General features: G+C 47.0%; 1 protein-coding gene across 14 annotated transcripts in view; it reads left to right on the forward strand.

Moving 5' to 3' along the window:
• dlg1a (discs large MAGUK scaffold protein 1a) overlaps positions 1-12,919 on the forward strand; it is a 380,448-nt gene that overhangs the window by 309,730 nt on the left and 57,799 nt on the right. For all 14 annotated transcript variants that reach the window (XM_045687910.2, XM_045687907.2, XM_045687908.2 and 11 more), the window contains one exon: positions 11,172-11,348. In XM_045687910.2, the coding sequence (XP_045543866.1) occupies positions 11,172-11,348 (177 nt within the window). The remainder of the gene's footprint in view (positions 1-11,171; positions 11,349-12,919) is intronic.

Here is a 12,919-nt window from a genome sequence, read left to right on the forward strand (position 1 = left end):
CCTATCTCTTTAAAAACAAATGTAACCTTTATTTTAATTAGGCAAGTCAGTTAAGAACAAATTCTTATTTACAATGACGGCCTACACTGGCCAAACCCGGACGATGCTGGGCCAATTTTGAGCCGCCCTATGGGACTCCCAATCACGGCCGGATGTGATACAGCCTGGATTCAAACCAGGGACTGTAGTGATGCCTCTTGCACTGAGATGCAGTGCCTTAGATCGCTCCGCCACTCAGGACCTCTTAAAGGGCCAGTAGCCTACTTTGGGTGTACAATTTTCAATTATAGCATTAATTAATCTGCAGTTATTCTTCTGCTATTTATTTTGTTACCAATTATATTTACATGTTAATATTATCTTCAAATTACAATTATTATGTCATCTTTCAGCTAAGTGCAATTCATTAGCTTCCAAATTGAGGGAATGTTAAAAAAATAGATATTGGTTTGTTTCTAAACATAGCAATGTGAATGCAAAGAGGACTCAGACCATAAAATAGGTGAAGTGAACTGGCAAAAGAGTTGAGTCCTCATTCAAAGGCAGTGTAAATACAAAGAGAACTGACTTCTTTTGGGGGTTTTTACCCCCAGAGTTCACTTTAAAGAGGACTGAGATTTTTTTATATTTTTTTAAGAGGACTATATGTGAAAACACCCTTAGGCAACACCACAAACACACACACAGCCATTTTCTCCACCATCTGAAGTGAACAGATCCTCTGCACTGATACATTGATTGATGTTAGAGAAGCCATTGTCCTTTACGTTGACTGGAGCCCTGATATGGCTGGTCTTCCTCCATTATGATGTAGACATACAACTGATAATAGAGGCTAGTTTGATTTGTCCATTCAGGTCTCATCTGTGTGTGGTCAGCTTGCCTCCGGTACACAGCAGTCCCAGGGAAGTGGAGAACGTCCTTGTCACAGGCCCTGGCCTACACATCTGCAAAGATTTTAGCTGTTCTCACTAACGGCAAATGATTGCAGTTTATTATATTTAGCTACCTGTTTTTTCTTGTTATGAATAAGAGTGTCATAATGGTTTGGGGCTGTTTTTCATGGTTCAGGCTAGGCCCCTTAGTTCCAGTGAAGGGAATCGTAACACTAAAACATACAATGACTTTCTAGACGATTCTGTGCTCCCAACTTTGTGGCAACAATTTAGGGAAGGCCCTTTCCTGTTTCAGCATGACAATACCCCGTGCACAAAGCAAGGTCCGTACAGAAATGGTTTGTCGAGATCGGTGTGGAAGAACTTGACAGGCCTGTAAAGAGCCCTGACCTCAACCCCATCGAACACCTTTGGGATGAATTGGAACGCCGACTGTGAGCCAGGCCTAATTGTCCGATATCAGTGCCCGACCTCCGTAATGCTCTTGTGGCTGAATAGAAGCAAGTCCCTGCAGTAATGTTCCAACATCTAGTGGAAAGCCTCCCCAGAAGTGTGGAGGCTGTTATAGCAGCAAAGGGGGGACCAGCTCCATATTAATGCCCATGATTTTGAAATTAGATGTTGGACGAGCAGGTGTCCACATACCTTTGGTCATGTGGTGTGCACTCTATGAAAAGCCTCTCCTACAGTATACTGAAGGAGGATATAGAGCAGGCCTCCTACAGTATACTGGAGAAGGATATAGAGCAGGCCTCCTACAGTATACTGGAGAAGGATATAGAGCAGGCCGCCAACAGTATACTGGGGAAGAACATAGAGCAGGCCTCTCCTACAGTATACTGGAGAAGGATATAGAGCAGGCCTCTCCTACAGTATACTGGAGAAAGATATAGATCAGGCCTCTCCTACAGTATACTGGAGAAGGATTTAGAGCAGGCCTCTCCTACAGTATACCGGAAAAGGATATAGAGCAGGCCTCTCCTACAGTATACTGGAGAAAGATATAGAGCAGGCCTCTCCTACAGTATACCGGAGAAGGATATAGAGCAGGCCTCTCCTACAGTATACCGGAGAAAGATATAGAGCAGGCCTCTCCTACAGTATACCGGAGAAGGATATAGAGCAGGCCTCTCCTACAGTATACTGGAGAAAGATATAGAGCAGGCCTCTCCTACAGTATACCGGAGAAGGATATAGAGCAGGCCTCTCCTACAGTATACTGGAGAAAGATATAGAGCAGGCCTCTCTAACCCTGTTCCTGGAGAGCTACCCTCCTGTAGGTTTTCCCTCCAACCGTAGTTGTAACTAACCTGATTCAGCTTATCAACCAGCTAATTATTAGTTTTGAGTTTTATTAGTCGTGTGTACGGGATACACATGGTACACACCGTCAAATGAAATGCTTACTTGCAGGTTCCTTCTCGACAATGAAACAACAATAAGAAATAAGAAAAAATAAGAATACGAAAAATAAAGTGAATGGCTCAGCGGAATAGAATAAAGTATAATACAGGAAGTCACAATTTATAGTCCAGAATTTACATGTGTTTTGAGGAAGGGGGGATTGGGGTGTTTAAATTGAGCAGTATGTAGCTTTTCTTCATAATTAGTGTCAGGTAGCAGCAGTGGTGATGTGTGTGTTCTAGGGCTGGGCGATATGGCCTAAAAATCTGATCTATATTTTCTTTCAAACTTATGTTTTTCTTTTTTTAATGTTTTTTCTTAATAATCTTTTGTACAATTTAAAGGTTAAAATACACTGCATTTCAAACAGTCAGGAATAATCAAATGAATTCAGGTCTTGTGAAATTATACCTTGGCTAAATATACAATGCATTCGGAAAGTATTCAGACCCCATTACTTTTTCCACATTTTGTTACATTACAGCCTTATTCTAAAATTGATTGATTAAATATATATTTTTCCCCCATCAATCTACACACAATACCCCAAGCAAAAACAATTTTTTTTATGTTTGCAAATGTATTAAAAATAAAAAGCTGAGATATCACATTTACTTAAGTATTCAGACCCTTTACTCAGTACTTTGTTGAAACACCTTTGGCAGCGATTACAGCGTTGAGTCTTCTTGGGTATGACGCTACAAGCTTGGAAAATCTGTATTTGGGTAGTTTCTCCCATTCTTCTCTGCAGATCCTCTCAAGCTCTGTTACGTTGGATGGGGAGCGTTGCTGCACAGCTATTTTCAGGTCTCTCCAGAGATGTTCGATCGGGTCCGGGCTCTGGCTGGGCCACTCAAGGACATTCAGAGACTTGTCCTGAAGCCACTCCTGCGTTGTCTTGGCTGTGTGCTTAGGGTTGTTGCCCTGTTGGAAGGTGAACCTTCGCCCAAGTCTAAGGTCCTGAGCGCTCTGGAGCAGGTTTTCATCAAGGATCTCTCTGTACTTTGCTCCGTTCATCTTTCCCTCGATCCTGGCTAGTCTCCCAGTCCCTGCCGCTGAAAAACAACCCCACAGCATGATGCTGCCGCCACCATGCTTCACCGTAGGGATGGTATTGGCCAAGTGATGCGCGGTGCCTGGTTTCCTCCAGACGTGATGCTTGGCATTCAGGCCAAAGAGTTCAATCTTGGTTTCATCAGACCAGAGAATCTTGTTTCTCATGGTCTGAGAGTCCTTTAGGTGCCTTTTGGCAAACTCCAAGTGGGCTGCCATGAGCCTTTTACTGATGAGTGACTTCCGTTTGGCCACTCTGCCATAAAGGCCTGATTTGGTGGAGTGCTGCAAAGATGGTTGTCCTTCTGGAAGGTTCTCCCATCCCCACAGAAGAACTCTGGAGCTCTGTCAGAGTCACTATCGGGTTCTTGGTCACCTCCCTGACCAAGGCCCTTCTCCCCCGATTGCTCAGTTTGGCCGGGCGGCCAGCTCTTGGAAAAGTCTTGTTGGTTCCAAACTTCTTCCATTTAAGAATGATGGAGGCCACTGTGTTCTTGGACTTTTAATGCTTCATCCATTTTTTGGTACCCTTACCCCAGATCTGTGCCTCGGCACAATCCTGTCTTGGAGCTCTACGGACAATTCCTTCGACCTCATGGCTTGGTTTTTTTCTCTGACATGCACTGTCAACAGTGGGACCTTATATAGACGGGTGTGTGCCTTTCCAAATCGTGTCCAATCAATTGATTTTACTACAGGTGGACTCCAAATCAAGTTGATGATCAATAGAAACAGGATGCACCTGAGCTAAATTTCAAGTCTCATAGCAAATGGTCTGAATACTTATGAAAATAGGGTATTTCTGTTTTTATTCTTAGTAAATTTGCAAATATTTCTAAAAACCTATTTTTGCTTTGTCATTATGTGTCACGTCCTGACCAGCAGATGGAGCTGTTGTTGTAGTTTTGGGGTCAGGACGTGGCAGTCTTGTGTGTGTGATTGTTCTGTGTTGGTCTTGTGACTCCTGATCAGGAACAGCTGGGGATCGTTGTTCCTGATTGGGAGTCATATATGTAGGAGTATGTTTGTCACTTGGTTTTGTGGGTAGTTGTTTTTGCACTGCGTGTTGTGTGCCTGCAAAACTGTTCCTGTCTTATATATTGTTTGAATTGTTAAGTGGATGCTCTACTCCTTTATTTTTATTAAAGATGAGTATTCACATACCTGCTGCGCCTTGGTCCATTTTTACAGAAGACAGCCGTTACAGAACTACCCACCACCAAAGGACCAAGCAGCGGAGAAGAGGACAGAGGCAAGTGAGGGAGGAATGTTGGAGGCAGCCCCAATAATTTTTTAGGGGGGGGCACAAGGGCTATTTGGCGGGGCGAGATTACAGCCCCAGGCCAGCTCCCCGTACCCTTGTAGGGCAGACTGGACAGGTCCCGTGCTTTGGGGTTGGGGCTGTGGTGAGGCCTGGGATTTTCAGGCCGGTAGGCAAGGTACCAGCGCCCCGCATGTGCCAGGGCGAAGTAGGCATCGAGCCGGAACGGGTGATGCCAACCCTGCGCTCAAGACCGCCAGTGCGCCCTTTCGGTCCGGTGTTTCCTGCCAGACACACTAGCATGGAGGTGCGTGTCTCCAGGCTGGCACGTCCTATACCAGCCCCACGCATCAGGAGTCTAGTGTGTCAACCCAGCCTCGCCAGTCAACAGTCACCAGGGCTGCCCGCCAGTCAACAGTCGTCAGAGCTGCCCGCCAGTCAACAGTCGTCAGAGCTGCCCGCCAGTCAACAGTCGTCAGAGCTGCCCGCCAGTCAACAGTCGTCAGAGCTGCCCGCCAGTCAACAGTCGCCAGAGAGGTCAGACTGCCCTGAACTGCCGGAGTGGCCAGACTGCCCTGAACTGCCGGAGTGGCCAGACTGCCCTGAACTGCCGGAGTGGCCAGACTGCCCTGAACTGCCGGAGTGGCCAGACTGCCCTGAACTGCCAGAGTGGCCGGACTGCCCTGAACTGCCAGAGTGGCCGGACTGCCCTGAACTGCCAGAGTGGCCGGACTGCCCTGTTCTGCCAGAGTGGCCGGACTGCCCTGTTCTCCCAGAGTGGCCGGACTGCCCTGTTCTGCCAGAGTGGCCGGACTGCCCTGTTCTGCCAGAGTGGCCGGACTGCCCTGTTCTGCCAGAGTGGCCGGACTGCCCTGTTCTGCCGGAGTGGCCGGACTGCCCTGTTCTGCCAGAGTGGCCGGACTGCCCTGTTCTGCCGGAGTGGCCGGACTGCCCTGTTCTGCCAGAGTGGCCAGACTGCCCGGTTCTGCCAGAGTGGCCAGACTGTCCGGTTCTGCCAGAGGTGCCCGCCTGCCCTGATCTGCCAGGGTGCCCGGCCTGTCAGGATCAGCCCGAGTGGTCCTCCTGCCCTCCGGTCCAGCCCGAGTGGTCCTCCTGCCCTCCGGTCCAGCCCGAGTGGTCCTCCTGCCCTCCGGCCCAGCCCGAGTGGCCCGCATGCCTTCCGGCCCAGCCCGAGTGGCCCGCATGCCTTCCGGCCCAGCCCGAGTGGCCCGCATGCCTTCCGGCCCAGCCCGAGTGGCCCGCATGCCTTCCGGCCCAGCCCGAGTGGCCCGCATGCCTTCCGGCCCAGCCCGAGTGGCCCGCATGCCTTCCGGCCCAGCCCGAGTGGCCCGCATGCCTTCCGGCCCAGCCCGAGTGGCCCGCATGCCTTCCGGCCCAGCCCGAGTGGCCCGCATGCCTTCCGGCCCAGCCCGAGTGGCCCGCATGCCTTCCGGCCCGGCCCGAGTGGCCCGCATGCCTTCCGGCCCGGCCCGAGGGGCCCGCATGCCCTCCGGCCCGGCCCGAGGGGCCCTCCTGCTCTCCGGCCCGGCCCGAGGGGCCCTCCTGCTCCCCGGCCCGGCCCGAGGGGCCCTCCTGCTCCCCGGCCCGGCCCGAGGGGCCCTCCTGCTCCCCGGCCCGGCCCGAGGGGCCCTCCTGCTCCCCGGCCCGGCCCGAGGGGCCCTCCTGCCCCCCGGCCCGAGGGGCCCTCCTCGAGGGGCCCTCCTGCCCCCCGGCCCGGCCCGAGGGGCCCTCCTGCCCTCCGGCCCGGCTCGAGGGGTCCGTCTGCTTGGCGCAGCTATCGGCTCCACCGAAGTGGGCGACGCCGAGGGTGGAGCAGGGTCCACGTCCTGCACCGGAGCCACCTCCAGGATAGGTGGGTTGGGGAGGGAGGGTGTAGCACAGTGCCGTCGTTGACGGCAGCCACCCTCCCTTCCCTCCCTTATTGTTTAGGGGTTATTGTTTATGGGTTTTGTTGGGGATTTTGTTTGTTGGTGTTTTTTCGTTGTTAGGTGCATTCCGGGGTCTGCACCTTGAGGGGGGGGTACTGTCACGTCCTGACCAGCAGATGGAGCTGTTGTTGTAGTTTTGGGGTCAGGACGTGGCAGTCTTGTGTGTGTGATTGTTCTGTGTTGGTCTTGTGACTCCTGATCAGGAACAGCTGGGGATCGTTGTTCCTGATTGGGAGTCATATATGTAGGAGTATGTTTGTCACTTGGTTTTGTGGGTAGTTGTTTTTGCACTGCGTGTTGTGTGCCTGCAAAACTGTTCCTGTCTTATATATTGTTTGAATTGTTAAGTGGATGCTCTACTCCTTTATTTTTATTAAAGATGAGTATTCACATACCTGCTGCGCCTTGGTCAATTTTTACAGAAGACAGCCGTTACATTATGGGATATTGTGTGTAGATTGATGGACATTTTTTATTTAATCCATTTTAGAATAAGGCTGTAACGTAACAACGTGTGAAAAGTGAAGGGGTCTGAATACTTTCATAATGCACTCCGTGGGTGGGTGTGAGTGCGGAGAATCAGACCTGTTCAAGTGTTCAGCAGTCATGATGGCTTGTAGATAGTGGTATCAGACCTCATGCTCCGATACCATCTGCCTGAACAGCTTGTGGCTGGGGAGCGGATATCCTGGATGGGTGGGAGCATGGTCCCAGTGATGAACTGGGCCGTCTTCACCACCCACTGGAGTGCCTTGTGGTTGTGGACGGAGCAATTTCCGTACCAGGCCGTGATGCAATCAGTCAGGACGCTCTCGATGGTGCAGTGGTCCACTCGGTTAGCTTAGGGTTGGAGTGAAAACCTACAGGACGGTAGCTCTCCAGGAAGAGGGTTGGACTGAACCTACAGGACGGTAGCTCTCCAGGAATAGGGTTGGACTGAACCTACAGGACGGTAGCTCTCCAGGAACAGGGTTGGACTGAACCTACAGGACAGTAGCTCTCCAGGAATAGGGTTGGACTGAACCTACAGGACGGTAGCTCTCCAGGAATAGGGTTGGACTGAACCTCCAGGAACAGGGTTGGACTGAACCTACAGGACGGTAGCTCTCCAGGAACAGGGTTGGACTGAACCTACAGGACGGTAGATCTCCAGGAACAGGGTTGGAGTGAACCTACAGGACAGTAGATCTCCAGGAAGAGGGTTGGACTGAACCAACAGGACGGTAGCTCTCCAGGAACAGGGTTGGACTGAACCAACAGGACGGTAGCTCTCCAGGAACAGGGTTGGACTGAACCTACAGGACAGTAGATCTCCAGGAACAGGGTTGGAGTGAAAACCTACAGGACGGTAGCTCTCCAGGAACAGGGTTGGAGTGAACCTACAGGACAGTAGATCTCCAGGAACAGGGTTGGACTGAACCTACAGGACAGTAGATCTCCAGGAACAGGGTTGGACTGAACCTACAGGACAGTAGATCTCCAGGAACAGGGTTGGAGAGCCCTGATATAGAGGGATATATGGAGAAGGATGCAGTCCCAGTGGTTTGATTCCCACTCTCTCTAACAGGATTAGTCTCTCTGCTAGGGGATGTTCAGGAGATTGAAACTCAAACCAGTTCCTAAAACCATCCTTCTTACTTTGCGCTGACACATACTTCCAGCAACAGAAAATATACTGCATTATGGAAATCCAAGCTTTGCAGAATTATTTTCTTTACAGCCCTCTAGAACTGCATGCATAAAATTAGCACTCCATGTCACATAGGGAAGTCATAGCAAACAGATGAACACAACCAAGGGCTAGTATTCCGCTGCTCAAACGTCTTAGTCTTTTTTTTTATTTCATTTTTTTTTTTTTTACCTTTTATTTAGCCTGACAAGTCAGTTAAGAACAAATTCTTATTTACAATGACGGGCTAGGAACAGTGGATTAACTGCCTTGTTCAGGGGCAGAACGACAGATTTTTACACCTTGTCAGCTCGGGGGATTCGATCTAGCAACCTTTCGGTTACTGGCCCAACGCTCTAACCACTAGGCTACCGGCCACCTCTGTGGGTTTAATTAACAACATCTCCCCATTAGAATAACTCACTCAGTGATCCGTTTAACTACAACTACACCATAGTACCCCCTAGGGCATGGGGTTCCCAACCTAGGGGGCCAACATTTCGTGGGGGGGGGGACCTTCCTTGATTTGAAGGGTAAAAAATATATAGATGGATTGTTCATACCGATCTAAAAAAATATATATATAAAAACCAAAGTAGAAATCGGTGATGCTTTTGGCTAAGCTGAGCTATGACCTTCTAAAGTCGAGGATTCAAATACATTTTTTCAATGTAGGCTATCTCAATAAACAATCATTAAAAAGGGGGAGACGGCGTGACATTTTTTTTTATGTGAAAAGGGGGGCCCTGGGGGGGGGGGGACAATTAGACTGTAATGAAAGCAGGAGGGTTCTGGTCAGTTTCCTTTAAGCCCTGCCCTCAGGATGAGGTGTAGCTTGTAGCATCAACTTTTATAGCCTTCCAGCTGTATTGTCGTCCATCTCATTACAGCAGAGGAGAGGCTAGAAAACAGAGAACCACACATTTCAATTAGCTGCTTTTAACCATGCTGTTTTAATGCTCCTGGCTCTGGCATTGGCAGCTGTACTACAGTAAGATTTAGTCTTCCCTTTAATAGCGTACATAAAGATGGAAACACAGAGGAAGCCTGACTGGCTAGGTAGATGACCTCATAGCAGACAGAGAGAATTATTTACACTCTTCTATTTTATTGATCGTTAAAAACACAAACTGAGAGAGGCCTGTAGAATCCTGGAATGGCACGTTTGATGTTTTGTTTTGATGATATGAAGTGACATTTACAGCTGGGGCTGTGTGTGTTCCTGTAAGGACCTGTATCAATATATTTATTTCACACAGAGTGTAAGTGTTTGTGCTCAGTACTGAACGGGAAGAGGGGCCCCACCGCTCAATTAGAGTAAAAGATGCTGTTCATAAACATTCTTCTTATCAGACTACATTAACATGATGCAACGTGGGTTATTATCAGACTACATTAACATGATGCAACGTGGGTTATTATCAGACTACATTAACATGATGCAACGTGGGTTATTATCAGACTACATTAACATGATGCAACGTGGGTTATTATCAGACTACATTAACATGATGCAACGTGGGTTATTATCAGACTACACTAACATGATGCAACGTGGGTTATTATCAGACTACATTAACATGATGCAACGTGGGTTATTATCAGACTACATTAACATGATGCAACGTGGGTTATTATCAGACTACATTAACATGATGCAACGTGGGTTATTATCAGACTACATTAACATGATGCAACGTGGGTTATTATCAGACTACACTAACATGATGCAACGTGGGTTATTATCAGACTACATTAACATGATGCAACGTGGGTTATTATCAGACTACATTAACATGATGCAACGTGGGTTATTATCAGACTACATTAACATGATGCAACGTGGGTTATTATCAGACTACATTAACATGATGCAACGTGGGTTATTATCAGACTACATTAACATGATGCAACGTGGGTTATTATCAGACTACACTAACATGATGCAACGTGGGTTATAATCAGACTACATTAACATGATGCAACGTGGGTTATTATCAGACTACATTAACATGATGCAACGTGGGTTATTATCAGACTACATTAACATGATGCAACGTGGGTTATTATCAGACTACACTAACATGATGCAACGTGGGTTAATATCAGACTACATTAACATGATGCAACGTGGGTTATTATCAGACTACACAAACATGATGCAACGTGGGTTATTATCAGACTACACTAACATGATGCAACGTGGGTTATTATCAGACTACACTAACATGATGCAACGTGGGTTATTATTCCTGTTTTATGGATGAAGGTAAGACACGAGGATGAGGCAGTACAGCCCTGTTTAATTGATGAAGAAAATACATGGAGATGAGGCTGGCAGGCTGGATGCTAGGGGACGGCTGTTACTTCAGCTCCAGTTCCTTAGCAGGCAGATGCACACGAACACACAATGTCAAGGTTCTGCAGTTGGTAAAGCTCTCCTGAGCTGTGCTTTGCGTGCTGCATATGTTTGGCATCTATTCAGGAATCACTCATATCTATTTTAATATGGAACACCTGCTCAGTCCCTGTGATCTGTATCTGAACTCAGTCCATCCATATTTCTCATGCTTCTCCAGTCTCTCCTGGACAGATAGACTCTCTGACATGGGCTTTGTGGACCACGTCATCACACACCAATCTCAGGTGGAAAATCATGCTCACGCTCTTTGCCTTCCATGTGTGTTTTTGTGTTGTGTATTTATATTAAAAAGACCTCACCTGGCGCAGTTTCTTTGTTACAGGACCTCATGAAATCATTCTCCTTAACTAACAGCTCCCTAATAATGTGAAATATGTATTTTTACTGAAGGATATGTCATTGAGTTTGTCGTGTTGTTTCTCTCTCCCAGTTTGACAAGACAGTTCCACCCTCATCTATTGTTGTTGTTGTCTGCATGGCGCTGTTTGATGATGTAATGTTGTTTCTCTCTCTCCAGGGCTCTGTTTGACTATGACAGGGCGAAGGACTCGGGGCTGCCCAGCCAGGGGCTCAACTTCCACTTTGGAGACATCCTTCATGTGGTGAATGCCTCCGATGACGAGTGGTGGCAGGCACGGCAGGTGACCCATGAAGGAGAGGTGGAAGAGGTTGGAGTCATCCCCAGCAGGAGGAGGTAAGAGGTCAAGGGTTAGAAGCTGGTGCTCAGGGTTCGGAGTACCTGCTGTTTTCACATGTTGTCTGTCCCGGGCATTGAAGTTGCCCAACCCTGGTTCTGTGTCTCCAACACTGAAATCTTATTTTAAGAGATTAGCCAAAAAAGTTTGAATTAGTAGGAGGTTTGTCTGTTAGCACGATATGGCTTTAACCTCTTGGGGCTAGGTGGGACGCTAGCGTGCCACCTGTGGTGCACTCCATCAACAGCAGGTGCATTTCAAGAGCGGCAAATTTGAATCCAAATAAATGTCAAAATTCAAATTTTTCAAAAATACAACTATGTTACACCATTTGAAAGATAAACATCTCCTTAATCTAACCACGTTTTACGATTTCAAAAAGGTTTTACGGCGAAAGCATAAATTTAGAGTATGTTAGGACAGTACATTTACAAGAGTTGTGTGTAATGTTTTGTCAAGTCAAAGACAGGGTCACCAAAACCATAAAACCAGCTAAAATGATACACTAACCTTTTACAATCTCCATCAGATGACACTCCTAGGACATTATGTTAGACAATGCATGCATTTTTAGTTCTATCAAGTTCATATTTATATACAAAAACAGCGTTTTACTATGGCATTGATGTTGAGGAAATCGTTTCCCTCCAATAACCGGCAGTCAAGTCAGCGTCAGAAATTAAATAATTAAAATTAGAAAACATTGTTAAAATATTATATTGTCATTTAAAGAATTATAGATTTACATCTTTTGAACGCAATCAACTTGCCAGATTTAAAAATAACCTTACTGGGAAATCACACTTTGCAATAATCTGAGCACTGTGCCCAGAAAAATACGCGTTGCGATACAGACTAGACGTCATGTTGGGGAGATCTAAAATCGAAAATACTATGTAAATAATCCATTACCTTTGATTCTCTTCATCAGATGTCACTTCCAGGTATCACAGGTCCATAACGAATGTAGTTTTGTTCAAAAAAGCTCATCATTTATGTCCAAAAATCTCCGTCTCGTTAGCACATGATGTAAGCCAGCCGGACTTCTCGTCATGAACGAGGGGAAAAAATATATTTCCGTTCGTTCAAACATGTCAAACGTTGTATAGCATAAATCATTAGGGCCTTTTTTAACCAGAACATGAATAATATTCAAGGTGGACGAATGCATAGCCTTTTATAACGTATTGGAACGAGGGTACCCAACATGAAGTAGCGCGCCAGGTGTCTAATGGGACATCACCGTTCCATGGCTCTTGTTCGGTCAGATCTCCCTCCAGAAGACTCAAAACACTTTGTAAAGGCTGGTGACATCTAGTGGAAGCAATAGGAAGTGCCAAAATATTCCTAAACCCCTGTGTCTTTCAATGGGATAGCTTTAAAGTCAATACAACACATCAGGTATCCACTTCCTGTCAGAAAATGTCTCAGGGTTTTGCCTGCCAAATGAGTTCTGTTATACTCACAGACACCATTCAAACAGTTTTGGAAACTTTAGAGTGTTTTCTATCCATATATAATAAGTATATGCATATTCTAGTTACTGGGTAGGATTAGTAACCAGATTAAA

Source organism: Salmo salar, chromosome 10, assembly GCF_965601325.2.
Source record: "Salmo salar chromosome 10, fSalSal1, whole genome shotgun sequence".
Taxonomy (NCBI): domain Eukaryota; kingdom Metazoa; phylum Chordata; class Actinopteri; order Salmoniformes; family Salmonidae; genus Salmo; species Salmo salar.